Raw genomic sequence first — 23,879 nt, 5'->3', positions numbered from 1 at the left:
AAAATTTCTACCAGAAGAAAAAGGTCCAAAATAATACTTCTTTTGACTTTTTCATGGCGTGGTGACCCTCTTTCATATTGGCAGATATGCTGATATAAATTCCAAACATTTTGCGCTGCTCTCAGCCTGCAATTTAATAACTACACAGAGAAAATTTTGGGGTGCCATTGCCAATTTTTTAGTCGCCATGGTGACCTGGTGCCTGCATGTCCAGCCCTGTACTAAACTATATATATTTGAGGGCCCCCCTTAAAACATGAAGACTCCTGGGCAAATGCCCTTGTGGCTCATGCGGAAATCGAGCCCTGCCTTAATATGAAAGTAGTCTTTGAAGAATAGGTATGCGCAAGGGGAAGGGGAATGTGGGTCGTGTCTAAAATACAAATACAAATACAACGCCACAACAGGCAAATTGCCCAACGAGGTGGCTGACTTAAGAACATCATGGATCCCCGAGTCATTTTTTTGGTCAGTGCCATGCTTGCAAATCCATTAGGTCACTCTTTTACTTAAAAAACAATCCCGGATGCTCTCGAAGATACCAGGAATGTTTGTGATATCTGCCGCAGCGACAACAATCGGCGCTATGAGATCCTCCGGTGTGTCCACAGGCGTAGCATAAACGAGTGATTTAAGGTGACCCAGATATGGTGAGCGGACCCACGAACGCATTTAGCGATCAACATCCCTCTGTCGCCTCTGGACTCGATCCTGCACGCGTTTTTCACCCTCTCAACGTGGTTTGCGACACCATGTTCCATTGCAATTTTTGTTCCTCTTGATGCCTACTACAGCCCTCTTGAGTTTATCGGTCCATTAACAGAACACACCTGAATAGAACAGGCATCTCCAACCCGTTACTCGCAAGTACCATGGTGCTGATGTCTGCCTGAGCGAAGGCAGTCAAATAATAATAAAACGAATAAGAGCTAAATAAAGTAATATGGGAAAATTTGTCTATCTCGTAAAATACTGAGCGAGCCAACGACCTCATGCAATTCGTCCGCGACAAATCTGCGCTTGGAAGGCTCTAGTACAGTAGTATGTGTACACGAGTAAGTCAAAAATTCTTAACATCAGTGCAAAAAATATCAAATAAATCACATGTTAGTATTAGATCGACATGAGTTTTCACCACACATCACATACAAATGTTGAAAAAAGTCATCCCGACAAAGGGTAGGTGCTCGAGAAAAAGTCGAGCCTCCCAAAAAAAACTTCTCCCCAGTATTTTTTGTCATTGTCGGAAGTGGGTCGTAACACAACCATTGTACAAAAAAAAGAAAGAAAAAACCGCACAATATGCACATATTATCCCCAGTATGTGTATCCAAGAAACTGAAAGCTCCAAAGAGCGGTCCCGGAATCCAAAAAACGGGGATAAAGCAAATCGGGAGAAAAGTTTATGTAATTGGTGTAATTCCCTTCCATTAGGGCATCGCTCATTACAAAGGATACCGACAAGAACTCGGGGATACTTTAAGTACCCTCGAATCCCCACTTTTAAAAATGGCGCTGGGGATAACTTGCCCATTGTCGAACAGTGAAAGGGAGGGTTGACATAAAGAAATCACCGGCGATGACATGCAGACGCGCGACATCTGTCTGCTTGGAACCATTCTCTGGACGAGATGAATCTATTCAACGGGATATTGAGCGATCTCTATCATCTCATAGTATTCGGCTTCTTTTGATGGACACACAAAACCCGAGGTTCTTCCAGTTTTTATACATGCAGTACTCTTCTCTTTATATAAAGGATTAGCTGGCATTAAAGCCGCTGTTTTGCTTGGTTGTCGGGCGTAGAAATAGCATTACATTGTCTAATCACCACTTCCCTGGACTTTCCTTGGTAGGGTACAGTCAGTGGCGTATTTACAATTCACAGAGGGGGGCTCAGCAGGCTATTGCCCAGGACGGCAAATATGGGCCCCCACATCCAGCAGGGACCCTAGATTAGGATATTTAGCGGGTCACTCAGACTAGACTTTTCACAGCGCTTCTTCCCCCCCCCCTCCGACATAGTGAATTTATAATGTGAAAAGCAAAAAAATTGTAAGAAGCATCCCAGCCGCCGCCCCCCCCCCCCACACCAGGCCGAGTGACCAAGAAAATTAACAAAATGGGAGAAGGGTGGCAAAATTTGTATTGTTCGCCATAAATCCGTCTGTGCCCAGAGAACAGCGGACTAGGTCAGTGAGTAAAAGAGTGACCTATTTGGTTTGCAAGCATGGCACTGACCAAAAGAGTGGTCTAGAGTGTGTGCAAGCACGTGAGTGACCAAAATAGTGTACAAACATGTGAGTGACCAAAATAGTGTACAAACATGTGAGTGACCAAAATAGTGTACAAACATGTGAGTGACCAAAATAGTGTACAAACATGTGAGTGACCAAAATAGTGTACAAACATGTGAGTGACCAAAATAGTGTACAAACATGTGAGTGACCAAAATAGTGTACAAACAAGTGAGTGACCAAAATAGTGTACAAACATGTGAATGACCGAAATAGTGACTTGAGAGAGTGTGAACATGGGAGTGATTATGCGTTGTTTCTGAGGTCCAAAGCGCTGCATTAACTTTGATGAATTCATACATTTATTTCATTTCTTTGTTTGTTTCTTATAACTTACATGGCTGAATAAGTCTTTTCACACAAATGCAGCAGATCCCGCGAATAACACACCCAATAGTACGATTTATTTTCGTGGTCCCAATTCTTACTATAACACACAATAATTCCCGTTGTAATATACACGGGAATATTGTAATATACACACAATAATAACAAAATTTCCCGTTGAAAGCGCTTTCCCGCTTGCAACGTTTTCCCATGAAGGGATTTTTGAAAAACATTATAAGCTGAATTCGCTGCTGTATAAAATTTGAAACCATCCTGGCGAAATATTTCATGGCCGCCACCGGTAGAAGAACACTCGTTTAAAGAACCTTCTAAATAATACTCACGTCATCACTCTTAGGTTTTTTTTTTTTTTTTTTTTTTTTTTTTTTTTTTTTTTATTTGGGTCCTTCAGAAACAACTCCCCGTGTTCCACAGAGTATGCCACGAGGCTTACAAACGTAAGTAACAACAACAAACATATACGGTTCAAGAAACTCAAAATTTGCAATACTAATTTGGTTTAAATCAGGAAAATCGGTCAGAATTTCGTAAAAATATTTATGGTAAGATTACGCATTTTATATTGTGGGCACAATACTGGAAAAAAACCGAACTCATCTACAATATATTGAAATGAAAGAGATTTATTTTAAATAAAATAAATGTCTTTTCTTGTTTATTATTCGTCATTCAACATAAAAAAGATCGACTATCATACTTTATAATACATCAATCAATTCATGATGCATCAGTATTTCAATTTTTTGTGGGGAAGGGAAAAATAAATATCTTTTATATAAATATTCAAAATAATTAACTTCAAAGAGTTATTAAGAAACCTTTAAAGAGGAATTAAGTAATTAAATACATGTATGTTGGTTTAGGAGATTAATCGATTTTATTAATTATTTTCCGTTATGGGATAAATTTCCTACGTAACATCATCATGAGAAAATAATTCTGGTAAAGTCTGGTTAAATGGTGTGCATTATCTGAGCTCTATATACGGCTATAGAGTTAACGCAGATGAATTCGTCTGAGACGCTGATGGCACTGAGGATCAATGGAATCTATGAATCCATAAAAGACACCGATGACATGAGCTAGTATCTTGAGAGTTCAAGCATGTCAAGCTATCTCGGACATTCCTACTGGTGTGAACGGACCCTACCTCGAGTTGAACAATCCATCTTTAAGGGAGACGCCTTACATCACAGCTTAATTCGAAATCACGTGGATAGATTCCTCGCTTTCATGGACGCTTTACACGTGTGTACGTCTTTCCACTCTCGGCACTCCTCGCACTTGACGTAACAACACCAATGGAACTTGCACCTGCACTTGCTGGACACTAGTACGCGCTTGGTGTCGTATCCCCGGCCGCAACACATGATTTCACAGCTGTCCGAGCTCTTAGAGTTCTTGTTGCATTCACGGCCTGCTGTGCCCAGAGAACCTGAAACAAAATATTACAATATAACTGTTGGAAAATATATGTAGATAACGTTTAACTTACACTGTAAATAGATTCAAACTGAACAACGTTAGCCTATCTGTCTCTCTATGCCAGTAGTCTTTCAGACATTGCTGGGGCAAAATTAAAACTTTTCACGTTACCCGCGGGCCCCAACTCCTACTGCGGTATTTAGATTTGTAAGATAGAAACCCAGATTCGCAAGGACTTTGCGGCGCTACTTGTCTTGTACAATTTTTATATTTTTATTATGTTTTTTATGCCACTCACTAGCTATGCATTATCTAGAGTGTTCTTGTATGGCTCCAACTGTCGACCGAACATGTCGGTAAAAATCTCTCTCTCTCTCTCTCTCTTCTATTAAATAAGTAAAAAAAAGAGGGCATACGAGGGCTAATTAGACCGAGACCTACAATTTATTGCCGATCCCGAAAGGTAGGTTTTGGTTATTCGGTTCTGAATGATCAATGAACTATTCCCAAATTATTTATGCCACCGATTCAGTACTTATTTTTGAATAATTATTTTCTTTATCAATTCGCTGGAATAAACTCTAAATTAGAGTAATTGCAGGACAGTTTTGCAATTATTTAGAGTCTCATAATATGCAATTATTTTAAAAATTATATAACAGTTATTTATAAGAGATAATCTCCTAATATTTTTTTGTCATGAAAAATTAAAATTTCCTTCCATTTCTCCCATGAAGTTATTTTTTTTACCGATTCTGAAATCGCTTCATCTCTCTCTCTCTCTCTCTCTCTCTCTCTCTCTCTCTCCAGATGTTTAAATTGTGTAATCATGCATAATACCCACATTTCCCTACAGAAAAATATAAAATTGCCCCAAAAAGTGATTGGCCTCCTGGACCTGCCAACCTTTTCAGTTGGCCTCCATAGTAATATATCAAATGCAGAGCATTACTGGATTCGGTCTGGAAAGCAAACAGATGCGGATTTAACGGCGGGCACATCGGGAGCGCGCCCGGTGCCCCAAAAAACACAAACTTCACTTTTTTTTCTAATTTAAGGGGGCCTCGACCGACTTTAATCCGCTACTAAAAACAACTGAAAATTCTGAGAGAATATCGTATAACTAACTCTTAGTGCAGGTATCGAATTATTTTTTTAATTGTCAGGCCACGGTATAAAACTCCAATTGCCAAATGGATGCATACATAAAGAATGCTTTAATTTCTTCATATCTGTAGGGTTTTTTTTTTCAAGTTCCGCATGGTCCTCTTGATCAACTGCCATGGCTTTTCATCCTTTCCTTTAAAATTTAAATTTAAAATTTAATTTAAAATTCTTTTAAAATTTACATATGGCTCCACAGGATCCTATCCCGTGAAACAGTGTTTCTCAAACTTTTTCCACCTGGCTTTGTTATCTTTAGTGACTTAGCTAGTTAGAAGATAGAAGATAGCTTTGTCATCTTTTAGTGACTTCCCAGAATAGTCTAGGAAAGAACCATTTGAAAGCACTGAACAGGCACACATCAATACACCAACTATTCGCTACGCTCACTTTGAGAGCCATTGGCGTAAAAGTAAATTTTATTGCATGCAGTATTTACCCATGGCTTGGTTATTGTCACAGTAATCAGGAGAAGATTCGAAAAAGACGAGATCCTTCTTGGTGACGTCTTTGGACTTGTCGATGGCCATGATCTGCCCAGGTTGGTTGATGGTGATTCGTACGGCAGCGTCGTAGCGCCTTTTCAAGTAGTTTCCGACCTGCCGGAAATCTAGAAGAGCTCGCCAACACGTCCTCGTGGCGCAAGATCCACTCACGCCGTGACATTTGCATTCTAGCTTTACGTGTTTTTGTACTGCCTACACGATAAGAAAAAAAATAATGAACATAATTTATATATGCGTTCTGTCGCGATAATTCCGGACTGTGAAACACCAAGATTGGAGTTTTCTGAGTGTGAGAAAACGTACCTTTCTTCCCGCTCTGTTATTCTGAAGGTTCATCAAGGCAGCGGCATCCCTCTGTTTGTTTTCTCTGGCGTCGATGAAACTCCTAGCGAACTTGGTACCGAACGACACATACTCTGAACATCCACCCCAGACGTACTCGCCCTGCGAGTCCCTGGACGCGCCCCTCCTCTTTGGGTCGCAAGCACAGTTGCCGATCTCGCCTCGGCTGCAAGCTCGGGTCACAGCGTGGGAAACTCCTGCTGAACTGATGGCGTACAGAAACGCCGATTCCCTGCTTCCTTCTGCAAGAAATAACAAAGATACCTAAAAGTTCATATACGACTTCAAGATTTCTGAAAATACAAAATATTTTCCTTGCACTTACACTATTAAGAGAAACATCGGAACTACGGGGCAAAGGGAACAAATGCTCCCCACCCCTCCTGTTTTATCCTAGTTTAGCATTTCTCAACATTTGTATCCTTGCGGAACCCTTGAAAAAATGTCTATTTTCCAGAGTACCTTAAGAGTAATATACCCTTAGAATGTGTATTCTAAGGGACCCTGGGAACTATATTCACATTCTGGAGAGCACGTGGCGACAGTCATATTCTAGGGAGCCCTTGAAGAATTAAGAGTTTTCCAGGCTGAGCTCTAGGGAGCTCTTGAAGGAATGGGGGAGGGGGGTTTATTTAAATCCATGTTTTTTAAATTATCTTTGAAATGGTATCCATATTGTAGAAGCCCTTGAAGTAAATAGTCATGTTCTTAGACACGTGTTCTCAACCTGTGCTTTGTGGGCACTTCCCATGACCACCGTGGCCACTCCAGGTCAATAAAATGGTGATATACGGGGCTCAGCCAAAAAAATTATGGGTTAGAAAGGGCGACACCCCCCCCCCCCACTCGAGCAAAAAATAGCTGAGAATGCTGCTCTAGGAGACCTTGAATTTCATGTTCCAGTAGAGACATCGCATGTATATTATAGCATATCCTATAGAAGCCCTAGAAAAAATCGGCATGCTCTAGGACTCTTAAAATGACATTCATGTTCTACTGTAGGTACCTGTGAAAAAATATACATGTTCCGGGGCTCTTGAAGCAATATCTATGTTCTGTAGGAGCCCTTGCAGTAATAGGCCTGTTTTAGGAGCTATTAAGATGATGGGAAAAAAGAGCAAAACCGAAAAATCGGATTTTGGTAAGAAAGAAATTACTACTATATGTTGAAGTGATTCCCAAGAATTGCCGTTTTTTGTGTTTCTGCCGCCTGTTCCTCTTGCTCTCTTCAGCTGCTGACATCCATTAAAGGCAAACACTTATTGGAATGTTCGTTAAGATTTAATCATGGAAATATGCAGGGTGCGTAACAAACAGGGGTATGTCATTTTACTGGAGAACCGTTGATCCTAGACTATACTTCTAGGGTAAATGTGGGTAAAACCGTTTTTAAATACATTTAACGCTGTTTTTTTTCCAAATTTCCTCCGTTTTTCGAATCCGAATATCTCTGTGAATATTACACTTAGAAACGTGGAATTTTTTTTTAATTGCCATTAGGAGAGACAGAGCAACAACTTTCTAAGTGGGTTTTGAGGCACACTGAGACTGTATAAAAAGTTATTTTTTTCATTTTCAATAACTATACAACCCCTTGAAACATGAGTGGCCTATCTGAGTACTGCACGTTATTTGTAAACTTTTTCTAATTGGAAGTATATCTGTTTGTACCCCTGTTTGCTATGCACCCTGTATAGATAGCTTCCAATTTTTTCGAGTCATTCATTCATTCATACAGGCATACATACATACATACCATACATACATACCTCTGAGCATGAGTTTTCCGAACAACGACGTCGTCTTATCGGCAGTGGAGCAGTTCCACCTCTGCATCCGGAACTGATACTGACACTCTCGGACACCGATCCTCGCGCCTCTGCTCACACTGTCCAGCAGGTCTGGATGCTTCTGGCAAAGGTCCCGCTGTCGCTTGACTAGTCCTGGTACGCGACTGCAAAGTAACAACTGCGGGGCTGTAACGCTCGGTAGGGACGAGGTCGTTTGGAGCCTACCCAATATCCTAAAATTTAAAAAAAATAAAAATTCAAAAAATTAAAAATTAGTGAATTTTTAGGACTTTGCACCACACCATCCGATTTCACTTCCATGGCTTTCTTCCTTTTAACCATACACCGCCCAGGCTCTGTCTTCCGCCTATATGACTGAAAGAGCTCCGACCTGCAGGGCCCGGGCTCAATCTATTTCACCCTATAAATTTATTGAAAAAGTCCCAGTTTCTTTGCGTAGTTTCTAAATAATTGAGAGCAGAGCACAAAATGCTTGGAATTCATAGCAGCATATCTGCCAACATGAAATAGGGCTACTACGCCCTAAAAAGTAAAAAAAGCATTATTTTGGACCTTTTTCTTTGAGTAAAAAATTTTTGGCGCCTAGATTTTTTTGAGATTTGTCCAGCTCTTCCGTATGTATATACGGGACGAGAGACTGACAACTTCAAGACCCCCCCCCCAATATCTTTTTCACGACTCTGACCGTGGGTAGCTTTAGTGCCCTAAAACCAGGGTCGCAACTAGGGGAGAGAGAGCAGGCGGGTCTCGTGCCCGGGCGCTAGACGCGAGAGGGGAGCGCGAATTTCATTCTGAAACCTCTCCTTCAACATTACAAGGGGGCGTCAAAATGCGTGCTTGCCCCGGGTGACCAAGCATCTAGTTGCTGCCCTGCCTAGAACATTGCCGCTGCAATCTGTAAATATGCTGCGGATCACTTAAGTGCTCTAGAACTGTGCCGTAGGTCACTCAAGTGATCTGTAAATATACCGAGGGTCAATCAAGTGATCTGGGAATGCACCGCGAGTCACTGGAGTGATCTGTAAATTCACCGCTGTCCTCGGGTCACTTAGGTGATCTAGAACTGTATCGCGGGTCACTTGAGTGATTTGTACATATGCCACAGGTCGCTTTAGTGCTCTGAAACTAAATCACAGGTCTCTTCAGTGATCTATAAAAATGCCGCGAGCACTTAAATGTAAAATGCCACAGGCCACTCAAGTGATCCGAAATGTGCCACTTGGTTCATTTTTACAAAATCAAGTGTGACATCACGATCCGCATCAGATGTCTTCGAGGTCCATACATGGGCGAAGATACGGGGACATGGGGAGGGGGGGGCCCACCCAGCGTCAAAGGTGGAGCCGATTGATCTAATGTACATGTATATATATATATATATATACATATATAAAGTGACATCATCATCATCATCCTGCAGGGGCGCGGTAGCCCAGGTCGATAAGATACTGCCTGAAGTACCGAAGGATGTTTAGAGGTGTCGCGAGTTCGATACCCGGTTCGTCTTCGTCAGAAACTTCCCTGGCATAGGGGTACAACAGAAACGGCGGCATGACCAAAGAAAAAGATTGCTACCGCAGGGATCGCCACATCACAAGCCAACAAAAAAAGCTGCCGTTCGGAATCGGCAATACATTGTAGGGCCCGGTCTAATCAGCCCTCGTGTGCAGAAAATCATCGTAATGCCACAAAAGCGATCAAATGATCATCATCATGCCCCCCAAGACTTTCACTTCTATCTCCGCCTATGGGTCCATATTCGTCCCGCGGATCATGCTTTGAGAATGTATGCTTTACGCCTACGGTCCAAAGGGTCCCTGTTTGCTTCTCTAAATTTTTCATGACAAAAAAAATGCAATTTTTCCATTGTGTGAAAAAAATGAAAGAAAAGTTTGAAAAGTTCGTACTTTTAATATAAATATAAAAATTAATATATACATGTGTGTATATATATATTTTTTAATTTCAAATTTTTCGTGGCTGGATCCTCACTGGCTAAGCCAGTTATATTCACAGAAATCCTGTGGATCAATAACAGGGTCTTAGCCAATGACGTAAAGAAGGAGGTGGAGCTTATAAGGGTTAAATGATACCTCATTGGCTGCATTGGACCGGTGATGAGCCGTGCCATTATAATAGAGCTTATACGTTAGGGGCAGGGGAAGGAGAACGGCTGGGCTTTTCCCCCTTTTAACCCAGTAATTCGCAGAGGATATGCGCGTGCATTATGTAGCGCAGGAAATTTTGAAATTTCCCAAAAAATTGAGTTTTTCGTGTTCCGGAGTCTCGTTCGTTAAAATTTTGAAATGCAGCGAAATTTGGTCTTTATCTTTCAGTTTCTGAGGAAACAATGGACGCAAATTGCAATAAGTCAAAAAAAAAAAAAAAACACGGTATCGCATGTTGGCAAAATATTACTTACAAATTTGCCATCGTGAAAAAGTGACATAGCATTTTGCTAACTCAGCACAGAAATTCTGTATTGAATTTTGCTATATTTCAAAGTTTGAAATACCTGATGCGACTTAAAGAAAGGCGGGTGGGGGTGAGATGGCAAAATGTATATTTGCCCCGGGTGGCCAAGTGAAATGTATCTAGTTTTGGCACTGCGCGCTAATATTCACGGACGCCCGTGAATGAAATTTCGTCGGAATTTTTCACGTTATACTAGTTGAGAAGACTCGTAAATTTTGTATTAACCAAACAAATGCGATAAATGCTAAAATTTTGTTTTTTACTACTTTTCCGCGAAATCTCGATAATTTACAGTTTCAATAGCGGAAGTTGATTATAATTTTGCTCAGCTTGTACCTTGCGTCCCATTATGTGCTTATATAAAAGCGAATATTCCCTTACACAGACTAGATCACCTTGTTGCATGCGATTGTTTTGAAAAATGTGCACCTGGTCCAAGTAATTTTCATTTAGTTTTTTTCTAAAGCTCGTAAAATAAGAGTTCAGTCGACTTTCGCTGCTGAGTCCTGTAAGAAGATTGTGAAACTAATCAACAATTTTTGGAAAACGATCAAATTATCCGTTCGCGCAAGTTTTGTGGAGAAAGTCAATAGAGTATTGAAATGTCTTGAGCGTGAAAGTCAAGGGCATTTTTGAAAAAACGACAAAACGTTTGACAAATGAGGAGGATGCTGAATTGAAGAAGGGCACGATATTATACTAAAGACTGCAACAGAGATAACTATTCAAATAAATTGACTCTACGCATAACATCCAACGTAACGCACGAAGCCTACCAGAATATACTGTAGATATTTTGCATCGCGAGCCACAACTACACCTATATCATCTTTGTAACCATGGCCGCCTTTACCAGAAGCGGGCGACCGGTGTGAAAATAATAGCAGGGGCCAGAGGCGTCTTGTGGTGCGCAATTGCAGGCCTCAAATCTATATATTCTGTGGGAGAGGGGAATCGGGCATCCAAAAATTTATATTATTACAAAATGTACAGGAATGCTAAAAAATATCCAAAAAATATATATATAGACATAATCAGGGTCGGATCTTGAATCCTGTGAACCACGCGACCGCAGAAGGCGCTAAATGAAAGGAACCGATTTTTTAGGGCACCAACTGAGGGCAGTGCCGTTTTAACGCATGGGCCTACCCGGGCACGGTCCCGAAGCCTCAAAAAAGAGGGGGGCCTCACAAAAATGAGAACCGGTTCAAATTTTCGAGAATTCGCCAGGTAAGGCCTCAGAATAATCCCTTGGCCCGGGGCCCATGATGCTGTTAGGACGGCCATGATGATTTTCAGGACGCCAACTGAAAAGTGGGGACGATTTTTATCACCAAAATATTATTCGCTTACACTCTAAAAATGTCCAGAACAGGCCCTGGACACAAATGTAAATGAACAAAAAACACAATTAATGTAAATTTCGAACTGAGGAAAATTTTAAATTGATGAATGAAAAATTATTCAAAAACTAATTAAAATAACGTCATTGTGAAAAAAAATTGTCTGAGAACTACGGGGCCATTCAAATATTACGTCAGCAGATTTTTAGCCTTTTTGACAACACCTATGTAAATTCAGAATAAATGAAAGAGGTATTTTTAGAATAGATAAAATTTTTCGAAATGAATGAAAGAACTGGTGAAAATTCATAATTTATGAAAATGCTGAATTCCCGAATCATTTCTTTCTAGGTCATGATGTAGAATTACAGAATTACTTTCTAGATGAAAATGCAGATTTCCAGAATGAAATGAAAATTCCGAATTTATGAGAGAAATTATATTATCTCGTTGGTGCGGGGGCCCCCAAAACGCGGCACCACGTGCGGCCGCATCTGTTGCACACCCCCTAAGAGCGTAGCTGTTTGTACTCATATTTGTTACTGGAACTCTTTTCCTAAAAATATTTTTTAAAGACCTCACACAAGGGGGGGGGGGGGGGTGGAGCGATCATGTGAACAGACAGCTATTTCTAGTGGTAAACCAATAGACTTTTGATAATGTCATGCAGACTTCAAATGTGCCGCTTTGTGGTCGTGTGGTCATCGTGCCGGACTCTCATCCTGAGGATCCGTTCGAACCCCGTTGACGGCACAGTGTCAACAGCACACACAGTCAGCTGAAGTTGGTTTTCTGCGGTTTTCCCAACTTCGAGGCGCGAATGCGAGCCGGTCTTCCATTTGAAAAAAAAAATCGCTCCATGGAAGACAGATGGCTGCACTATTAAGAACATGAAACAAGCTCCTCTCGCAACATAAATACGTTAAGGGCCACACATACACTCAGAACACACATTCCAGCAGGTACCGATTCGTTACAAATTCCGCAGAGGAATGTGTACGCGGTACATGTAGGTTAAGTAGTAGTAGATTTCAAATGTAACCAGTATAACCGAAGACATGCTTCGGCCATGGCTCCCACGTCCTGGTGAAGACATGGTCCCCACATCCAGGAGCAGGGATTCTAGGCTGGGATCTTTTGCGGGGCCCCTCAGCGTGAAAAAGCAAAATATTGTGAGATTTGTCCCGGGCCCCCAGGGCTAGAGCCTTGTTAGCCCCACTCTTGTGGAGGGCTATGACTTCGACAACATAAATATGTTGGGACCACGCAAATACACACGAACCATGTTCCTGCATGTAACCAATTCGTTAGAAATTCCCTAGAGCAGTGTTTCTCAAACTTTTGGGACCAACGACTCCCCTTGTCCCCGTCATAGTTCGCACGCGACTTCCTAGAATAGTCCAGTAGATATTCTGCACTTTCTCGTTAACGGACAAAATTTTCGGTCCTGTGGGTGTGCATTACCGAAAGGTTCTACTGTAGGGTGAGACGTTTTGAAAGTGCTACTGAAAAATACGTGCCGTTTTGAAAACAATCCCTTACACCGAAAGGACAACCGCTTTGTTATGTTCCCTTTTGAATGAAAAATACCGAAGTGTGAAAGAACATGGTGGTGTTCCCTTTTGGTAAAAACGACCAAACTTGTGATTTCTACAAAAATATTCCCGTTTGAGAATAAACCCTATCGGATAATCCTACAGATATCATCCCCAAAGAATCAGAAACTACTGAAAAGTGAATTTTGAAAAAATAGAAATTGTTCCCTTTTTTGAAAAAAATAGGCTTCTCATTTGCAGTATGTACAGTAAAACCTGTCTTTTGCAGACACCAGTGGGACAAAAAAAAGTTTCATCCCGGGTTCCAGAGCAGTAGCCTCTCTCCAACCTATTAATCATTCATTAAAATTCATCATCATGTTAATTTTCACTCCATGGTTTCCAACAGTTCCCTATAGTTTTGATAATTTCTTCAATAAATATGATAATTAAAAAAGCTGCGCAAAAAACTTAATATGGCTTTCAAAAACCCCCACGCATTGATTCTCAATTAACCATCAATTAACTAAATCAATTTTCTACATCGCTCCGTTGAAAATTTCATCGTAGGCAATCGCACGATTCTCAAAATTAACGCCTGATTACGACCATACGCCCACTATTTAGCCAAGGCACCCCCCCCCCCGCCCACAGATTCTCCAACCCTACTGTAGACCAGTGTTTTTTCACGGGTGCCCTTTTCTGGTATAGTGCTAAAAAAGGGGGGGGGGAGGAAGAATCCTCGCTCAGCCCCAGGGATAGAACTCTTTCCCGCATAGAACCATGGGTGTAGCGATTATGCTACTTTCATATCAGTGGTTGATCATGGTTCCTCCAAGGTAATTAAAGTGCTCTATTTAATTGTGTATTTCACACAAAGGGGGGAAAATTGAACGCTTGATTCAATTTTAATTCTCAAATTTATCTGGTCCACCTGTTACTTTTTAGGCGCATGATTCAGATGTTGCCATGTTGTTGCTGTTTTTTGATACTTTACGGTAGTGGTTCTCAAAGAGGGTGTCGTGGCTGCTAGGGGCGTTGCGAACCTTCGAGCGTTCAAGCCTCAAATTTAGAAATTCCTGCGGAGGTCTTGTCTGAAATTGCGTGCCGATGGCAATTCGCGAGCACAGTGGTGCTCTTTAAAGTGCTAAGAGCGTGTGTTCTCTACGTGCCTGCTTCTATTACTCACGCGATCAATACCCGTTTTGAACATTCATCATTTATGTTGGTCATATGTAAAGTATATCAAAACGTAGGTCACATACATGCTCAACCCATGGCCTTACTCATCTGATGTAGCCCGCGACCTCAAAACTAATTTTGTAAAAATTAACTAGACGGCTCATTTACAGATCACTTGGGTGGCCCGCGGCACATGTACAGATCATTTAAGTGACTTGCGATACAGTTCCAAAGAACCAAAGGGGCCCGCGACACGTTTTCGAACCAATAAAGTGTCCCCCTCGTAAAGGTTGAGCACCCTTAACATAGGTGTTTCTCTTCTAATGATGGGAAGTCTACTCCGTAAGGCCCTTTCACACGGAGCGGATGCGGACGCGGGTCCGCATACCCTTTCACACGAGCACTGAAGATGCGGGTGTTTCGCCCGCATCTTTAGGTTGAAATTCGTGCATAAAAACTATTTTTTCGCAGTTTTTGTCATTATTTTTCTCCTTCACCCCTAATTCAGTGCCCATAGGCAGCCTAGAGGCATTCTTTGGTAATTTAATCTAGAGCCCCATAGAATATGGGTATAAAGTCTATCTTAAGTAATAAAGTCTATCTCTAAAGTATATCTTCATTCCGATCCTCACAAGTAGTCGATGGGAGAAAATGTCTTCAAATATTTTCAAAAGATTTTGAAAACAAATGTCTTTTCGGAAAAATATGAAAGAAAAATTCCAAAAACATCCAATGTTCGAAAAATCCAATCCAAAAACATTAGATGTTCCTAAAAAAAAAAAAAATTCAAGAGATATCAAAGAATTTGCAAGTAGAAAAAAAGGAGAGGGGTGGAGACGTTCAAAATGCCTGTGCTTAGAAATATTCACATCACAATTCTGTCTTAAGCCGGGATTACACTATAAAAGTTTTATAAAAGTTCGTTTATAAAACTTGCAAAATGCAACCGATAGGCCGATCAGTTAAGTTCGCTCGAATGTAACAGATGTGTTTATTGGTTACATTTTTCAAGTTTTATAGTGTAATACCAGCCTTAGGCCAGGACTACACTATAAAAGTTTTGTAAAAGCTCTTTGATAAAACGTGAAAAATTCAACCAATATTATCTTATTGGTTGAATTTTTTGAATGCAAAATGTGTGTGTGTGTGTGTGCACCGGTTGCATTTTCTTGAATGCAACCGATGCGCCTATTGGTTGAATTTTTCAACTTTCATAAAAGTTCTTTTATAAAACTTTATAGTATAATTCCGGCCTGAGTCCGGATTGCACTATAAAAATTTTACAACAATTATTTAAAAAAAAGTAACTAATAAATTTATTAGTTGCTTTTTTCAAGTTTTATAAAATAAGTTTCATAAACCTTTTAGAGTGAAATCCCATCCTTAGATTAGTCTCACTTCTGAAATATAAAATTTCATTTTTTCAGTTTATAGACTGAATATCGAGTAAAATAAACTTGTAGGTATCGGGGGGGAACCACCAAAAATATTCAAGTGCTAGGGTCTTCAAACGACTTAATCCGTCCCTGAGTGAACACACGTATGTGGATAACATTGTTTAATAAAAGTATTTTTTTTAAAGTTTAAAAAAATTAAGTTAAATAATTTAAAGAAATAACAAATATTTAAAATAATATTTCAGATATTTATATTTTTTACATAATTTTAAAAATTTTATAAGAAAAAAATTAAAATTTTTAAATTAAATTTAAAAGTTATTAAAGTATTTAGTCAATTAAATATTCGTAATGAACAGAACGGCTTATAATTCTGGTCCCGTCCGTGGCAATTGTTGGCAGGTTTTATTGTATAAAATTGTGAAATATGGACAAAAGGCAGTTAAAGTTGCTATATCTCAATCTCAGAAGGAAACAAAGGGATAGACGTATGTGGGTACATCGTATTTGATGAACAGGGACCCTCATATGGTGTTTTTAAGGATATTTATGGCAAATAATTAAAAAAATTCAGTGCAAAATAAGCTTTAAAAAGTAGCCAAAGATGCGGACGAATTCGCTCCGCATCCGCATCGTGTGAATAGCCCCGAATAAACCTATTGTCAAAACTTCTATGTGCGGATGCGGAGCTCGCACTTGGGTTTTGACACATGCGGACGACGTCCGGACCCGCATGAACATTTCCTACGCGCGAAGATATTTCGGCTCGTCTAATGGCTCAGTATATTCCAATTGTTAAAACTTCTTCCGGACCCGCGTCCGCATCTGCTCCGTGTGAAAGGCCTCTAACTCGTAAAGATGCCAACATACGAACGAAGAGGGATGGAGTGGATGAAACTGAACTGGTATTTATCTACAGAGGTTGAAACAGCACTATCTCAGACAGAGGATGAAACGAGAAAGGATGAATCAGCACATCACCATTACGAATACGTGTTGACTAGACACTAGAGCAGCGGTTCTCAACCTTTTTGACTCCCGGAGCACTTTCTGGTATATAATTTCTATGACGGAGCCCCGTAAACCTATTTTTTATGTATTCCACAAAAAAAGTTACTAATTTATTTTTACTATTTAAAAATATTTATAATTATTTCTTTCAAATTTACTTTTTTTTATTTTCTTCGAACGGCCGCGGAGCCCTTACAGAGTGCACACGGAGCCCTAAGGGCTACGTGGAACACCTGTTGAGAACCACAGCACTTGAGAAAAGAGAACCGCAAGGGAAAAAAAGCTTGAGAATCACTGCTTTACGACAACACATGGGTGTTCAAACGTCCGCAGGTAAAAGCATGTTATATATGTTAGACCCATTGCCCGTCCCCAAATATTTTTTACCATCTTCATAATATCTGTTAAATTATCAGTCGTGAAATCCCCCTCCACCTAGAGTCGCCTTAACAGTATCGCGGGTCCCGAGGCCAAGTGATATTCCGAGATCTACCAGGTTGGTAGCAGAAGCACCGATTTTTAGTAGTGGGTATCATTGGGGAGGGCTGAAATTTTCCAGTCGTCCCGTATAGCACCCGAGTGATGAAGTGGTGATATGCTCGTCTTCCACCGTGAAGGTTATCATCAGGGTCCACGGGTTAGATTCGGGCGAAAAACATGGTAGTTCTTTACCTACTAACAAATCCTAGGCCCAGGTCACTATGGCGACCAAAAATTCTGTGGTGTTTGGTCAGAACTTCTCCAAAAGAATGGCTTTTTGAACTAAAAGTAAGTCTTGCTAATCATAGCTAATTACAAGTGCCGCTGTGGTGGTCGAGTGGGCATAGAGACGGACTCGCGTCGCGAGGTCCCGGGTTCGAACCCCACCGCACCACAGTGGTGGTCGGCTCAAGTTGGTTTTCTGTGGTTCCCAACTTCAAGACGAATGCGAGCTGATCTCCCCTTTAAAAAGTCTCGCCACAGAGAGCAACAGACCTACAAACAGTACAAATGTAATTCAATAACAGCACTCACTTCACTTCTGAAATATAGATGGTGGCACTGAAAAATCAAACGCAACACTACATACGCACTCAGACTGTTAGGTACACACAGTTACACTTCCGGCACAACTCAATAGGTAGTAAATCGCCCACAGAGATGGCAATAGACCTGAGTTGTACTCGGTTTGAAAGAAAAGAAAGCTAATTACAAGTGAGATAAATGCACAAATACATGTGTGAGGCTAAACAACATGCTGATGAATGATATTTTCATTTGTATTTGTGTGTATGCTTTATTTTTATTTTGAAGTGACTGTGAAAAATGCTTATACCTCAAAACTGTGATTTTGGAGTTATCATGGTCTGACCAAACACCACAGAATTAGTATTGACGCCTCAACTTTTCTTTGTGTAGTTACTAAATTACATTTCGAGAACAGTATAAAATGTTTAGAATTTGTATTAGCATATCTGCGAACATGATAGAGGCTCTGGAAATATATAGGAGCCCATAACTATGTCCTGGGAAAGCTAAAAGAAACATTATATCGGTTTTTCTCGAATGAACAATTTTTGGCTCTAAAAAAATTGTTCTAGAGCCTAAATTTTTTTCGTGATTTGTCAAACCCTGCACTATATATAGGTCTACCACGAAATAAATTTAACTAGTTAAAAAAAGAACACGTTAAAAGCTCTGACCTAGGGAACTATCCAGATTCTGTGCCCCCACACCTAAATCAAAAACAGCCTTTAAAACGTCGGTGCTGAAAACTGAAACAAGATACTCAGGGCCTAACAATCAAGTGAAGAAAGATAATAATTCTCATAAAATTAATAGTTTTTTAATTCCTTATGAAGTGTTAGGCAATACAATTTTATCGGGATTTTGGGAGGGTCCCAAAATTTTTTGGAGACCCTCTTCGAATTAAGAGAAAAATGTGTTCTAGAGGTAAATTTAACTTTCAACAACAAAATAAACTGAAACATTGAAATATGAAATGACAAACGTTTGAAAAAAAAAATTCAGAATGAATGAAAATTTGTAGTTATTTGGGGTCTCTTTCAACACGGGGTTTTCCTTGAGGTGCTCCTAAGGTTATAATAATAGTTTTCTCAGAGTAAATAACATACTAAAATTCAAATTATAATACAGTACTCTGTATACGTATTATAAAATTGATAAATTTAAATTCATTCAGTAAATCTTACGCGTAGTATCGAGAAATATAATATTACTAATATTGATTGGTTCAATTTGAAAACTAAATTATCAACTTTTACCTCCTTTTTTTTACTTGGTATCGTCAGATCTTGGCTTTGACTTGAATGGAGGGTGGGAATAATTAGGGGGCCCACTGCCACAAATAGGATCAAAGATTTTTTGGTTGGTTGATGATTGTTTCCATTATTTGGCCCTAAGGGATTCTTTATTTTCCCACAAATTAGCCGTATGTAAGGATCAGTCACCAGACATATCAAACAGTAACCCAAACATTATTCGACATTTTAAGAGAGTCATCCAATTACAACCATAGTGAAAGTCCAGGGCCCAAGAACTTCTTGGACATCAATTACAGAAAAAAATTCTATATGAAGGATAACAAAAAATAATTATCTTCAGCGATGCATTAGAAGTATCAAAAGATTATATAGTGGTGAAAAACTGTTAGAACTATAAAAATTCAGTGGAGAAATCATAAGAAAAATCTCCACTCTATTTTCCGTATATACGTTCTGTAATAGCACTAATGTTTGTTTTTTTTTTAATTAAAAAGTTTTAAGTTGAATTACTGTACTAAATTAGTAAGGTTATGATAATTATGTTATAGTGTATTCTCAAAATGCTGCACTGTTAGTGGAAAGGAATCTCCACTTTTTTTCACTGTAAATAATGTATATAGGTAACGCTTGTATTGAACTTGTTATAATACTTCATATTAACCGCATTTAGTCAATGATAAATATTAAGAAGGATATATATATATATAGTCTGATAAAGCACTAGTATCAGCACTTGTAATTACGCAAGCTCGATACTTTATTTCAAATAGCATTCGGTAGCACTGCTATGTTTCACAATATCAAACCCAAGTGTGTGGGTTATTACGGGAAGGAATTTTAGTCAGTAAACAATGGGGAAAATATTTCCCTAATACAGCGTTTCTCAACCTTTTTGTACTCGCGGAGCCCCTTTCAGCGCATAATTTTTATGGCGGAGCCCTATTTGAGTCGAGGAGCACTTTTTGTATATAACTTTAATGCGGAAACCCTGTAGGCCTCCTTTTTTTATTTATCTATCAAATTTACTGATTTATTTTATATTCCTCGAGTCGCGGAGGAGCCCTTGGGAAGTGCACACGGAGACCCAAGGACTCCGCGGAGCACCGGTTGAAAACCGCTGCCCTAATAAGTGCCTTTTCAATTTTTCTCCTCGCTCCGGTGACTCCTGCTCCCTTTTCGGTTTTCACTGCCAGATCGAGAGATTCAGGGCACTAAAAGTTAAAATAGTTCGATCAAAAACCAGGGATAAACTAACCCTTGAGACTCTCGTCCAACGATAGCACTATTTTTTATCTGATTGTCCATTTTTAAGTGCGCAATTTTCCATCTTTGAAATTAAACTTTTCCAAAAGGCAGTGACGGCGAAGACACGTGCCTAGGCTCGGTACTTTGAACCAACAAACAACGGCAACGGTAACATTATCGAGCCCCCCACCATTGATTTCATTTGCTTTTTGGGGGATCTGCGTCGAAAAATTAAACATAGCCGGTAGCAAAAACACATACGTGATACCAAAATTCATAGATATGATGAAAAATAACTGCACAAAAAATGCGCACACTAAACAGAAATTGATGAAACTAATCAAAAAAATAATATTAGTACTAATGAATGTTCAGAAGAAATCAAAGAAATAATTTCAAAATTCATAAAAATCCAAAGTTATCATTATTGAAATGAATGATAACCATATTTCTATGGGCAGATTATTATCTTACTCGTTTTAATCACTTTTTTCTGGCTTATTGCTGTTTGGGAGCTGCATTTAGCCTATGACAACCATATTTTTATGGACTTTTCCCAATATTATTCATTTCTTTTATACTAATTTTTTCTTATTTTTTCTTTATTTTTTCCAGCCACCTTGTTGGGCAATTCGCCTTTTGTGGTTTCTGATCTTATATTAGCATTAATGAAAGAAATAATCTCAGAGATCGAAGAAATACAATTTTATATGCTTAGAATTGATGAAAGAAATTTCAGAATTTATGAAAATTCAGAAAAACAATCAAAGAAATAAATTCAGAATGCATGAAATAAATGAAGAATGAGAATAAATCTCATTTTTGTTCAGTATTAATGAAACGTGTAATCTCAACCTCATAATTTATTAAAGTTCAGAACAAATGAAAGGAATATGTTCAAAATTTATGAAAGTAGAGAAATAATCAAAAAATTAATTTAAAACTTCAATAAAATTGCGAATTAATCAAAGAAAAAATTTTACAAATCATGAAATAAATAATTAAAAAGATAATTTCGGAATTAATTAAAGAAATTATTTCAAAACTTACGGAAATAATGAGAATTCAAAATTAATGAAAGGAATGACTTCAGAATTGATGAAAGATATAATTTCAGAACAAGTGAAAGAAACGGTTTCGGAACTAATCAAGGATAAATTTCATAATTCATGAAAATTTAATGATATAATGAAAGAAATCATTTCAAAATTTAAGAAATTTCAGAAATAATGAAAGAAATAGTTTCAAAATTTAAGAAATTTCAGAAATAATGAAAGAAATAGTTTCAAAATTTAAGAAAATTCAGAAATAATTAAAGAAATAATTTCAAAATTTAAGAAAATTCAGAAATAATCAAAAAAATAATTCAATGATTTATGAGCGATCGGTAATAATCGAAGAAATAATGTACCAGAATTTATAAAAATTTAGAAATAATCAACTTTTAGAATATTGGGAAATGTTCAGAATTAACTAATAAAAGAAATTGTCTCAATCCCAAAGGTTCAGAACGAATTGTAGGAATAAGTTTCGAAATTTATGAAAGTTCAGAAGAGTAATAAAAGTTGAAAACTGATCAAAAAAGTAATTTCACACTTGACTAAAATTTCAAATTAATCAAAGAAAAGACATCAGACATAAAGAAAAGACATAATTCATGGGAGAAGTAATTTTAAAATTTACGAAAGAAATAATTTCAGAATTCATTCAAGAAAATATAATTTCGAAACTCACTAAAATAAAGAATTGATGAAAATTAAGAATTAATGAAAGAAAAGAATTAGAAAGAAATAAAACTTATGAAAATTCAGGACTAATGGAATTCAAGAATTATTCACAAAAATAATGCCAGAATTAATCAAAGAAATAATTTCAGAGTTAATCAAAGAAATAATTTTAGTTAATCAAAGAAATAATTTCAGAGTTAATCAAACTTCCGAATAAATTAAAGAAATTCCAAGATTTGTGTCACAGTTCCGAGTTGATCAAACAAATATTTTCATAATTGGTGAAAATCTTCAATAATTTCAGGGTCCTTTCTTGGCTACCCGGGCCCCGTTAGGCCACCCGTTAAAACACCACTGCCTTTCTCTGCACGTCTTGCATATAAAGAAAGTGGGGGTAAAAAAGACACCGATAAAATGATAACAATCAAAATATTAATAATTGATAATATGATAATTTACCACCAAGATCCTTGTGAAAGCCTTGGCATCAATATAATAGCAAACATCGAAGTCCAAACAAATCCATTCAAGAACATATCCGTGATGGTAGCCGCATTTAAATTATTCTTTTTCTTAATTATAATTAATAATTCTCATCACACTGGGATTTCTACGCCGGCAAAGCTGGGAGACGGAAAACACTATTCAAATGATTAATCACAATCAATTTTTTTTTTAATTACTATTTTTTTAAAATCAAGACTCGGAGCAATGTTTTGTGGTGACACATACGTCAGATCCATATCCAGATGAGCAACATGGACAGAAACATGCGCTGCTCTTCCTGCATCGCATCCAATGGGATGACAGCATAATGATGTTGCTTTTTTTTTTTTTTTTTGGCTAGTCAAGGGTTGCTGAAAGTCCCCGCAGGAGAGAGTGACGTCATTGCCGAAAAAATAATAATAAAAGCACCGCCAAAGAAGGCGGAGGCTTTTCATCTTGACCATTGGCGGCGGCCGGCACGTCTTTTATTATACATTCCATGAGAAAATACCGATTTTTCCCCTTTTTTTTTGACACGAGACCCCTATACGTAATAAAAAAAATTCTGCCAATATTCTTTACAGCAAGAGTGCTCAACCTTTTGGAGAGTGTAGGTCACTTTAGTGGTTTGAAAACAACGTGCCGCGGGTCACTTGAGTAGCCTGGAAATGTGCCGCAGGTCACTTAAGTGGCCTGGAAATGTGCCGGGGTCACACTCAAGTGATCTAGCACTGTTTGGCGGGTCACTTGAGTGAGCTGAAAATGTGCCCAGGGCCGCTTAAGTGATCTAGGAATGTGCCGTGGGTCACTTCAGTGATTTGTAACTGCGATGCTTGAGTGATCGGAAAATGTGTCGAGTTCCGCTCAAGTGATCTGGAAATGAGTCGCGGGATGCTTATGGGAATGTAGGAATGCGCCGCTGGCCACTAAAGTAATGTGGAACTGCGCCGCGAGTCACTTGACTGATAAGGAACTGTTCAGTGAGTCACTTGAATAATTTGAAAATGTGTCGCGAGCAGCTCAAGTGATCTTTTAATGTGTCGCGGGTGGGTTGAGTGATTCAGTGATGTGTGAATTAGTCGCAGGTCACTTACGTAATCTTGTAATGTGTCGTGGAGGGATTGAATGATATGGGAATGTGCCGCGGCTCGCTTGAGTGATATTGCGATTTGTAACGGACGGCTTGAGTGATATGGGAAATGTACCACGGATCCCTTAAGTAATGGAGAACTGCGCTGCGGGTCACTTAAGTGATCTGTAAATATGTAAGTAACCGTAAATGACCTGGAACGGTTCAGTGGGTTACTTAAGTGACACCTGA

The 23,879-nt window shown here is 38.9% G+C and overlaps 1 protein-coding gene across 1 annotated transcript; it reads right to left on the bottom strand.

Moving 5' to 3' along the window:
* Positions 1-3,249: 3,249 nt before the first annotated feature.
* Positions 3,250-22,872, bottom strand: LOC149064650 (protein Wnt-2b-A-like). Its single transcript, XM_089254825.1, has 5 exons — positions 22,532-22,872; positions 7,852-8,105; positions 6,044-6,324; positions 5,674-5,932; positions 3,250-4,080 (listed from the first exon to the last, which is right to left on the bottom strand). Exons 1-5 carry the CDS (start codon positions 22,606-22,608, stop codon positions 3,854-3,856), a joined length of 1,098 nt encoding a protein of 365 aa, XP_089110951.1. The 5' UTR covers positions 22,609-22,872; the 3' UTR covers positions 3,250-3,853.
* Between the last annotated feature and the right edge of the window lie 1,007 nt (positions 22,873-23,879).

Source organism: Pholcus phalangioides, unplaced genomic scaffold, assembly GCF_987345545.1.
Source record: "Pholcus phalangioides strain wild (caught in Gottingen) unplaced genomic scaffold, Ppha-v1.0 ptg000042l_1, whole genome shotgun sequence".
Lineage (NCBI taxonomy): Eukaryota > Metazoa > Arthropoda > Arachnida > Araneae > Pholcidae > Pholcus > Pholcus phalangioides.
This window is presented reverse-complemented; position numbering and strand designations above follow the sequence as displayed.

Excerpts from the sequence above, each read along its gene's own strand:
- LOC149064650 (XM_089254825.1), bottom strand. The coding sequence starts at position 22,608 with ATGTTCTTGAATGGATTTGTTTGGACTTCGATGTTTGCTATTATATTG. Across the intron at positions 6,325-7,851 it reads CGGAAAACTCATGCTCAGAG|AAGGAAGCAGGGAATCGGCG; the intron begins GTATGTATGTAT and ends TATTTCTTGCAG. Across the intron at positions 5,933-6,043 it reads ATAACAGAGCGGGAAGAAAG|GCAGTACAAAAACACGTAAA; the intron begins GTACGTTTTCTC and ends CTTATCGTGTAG.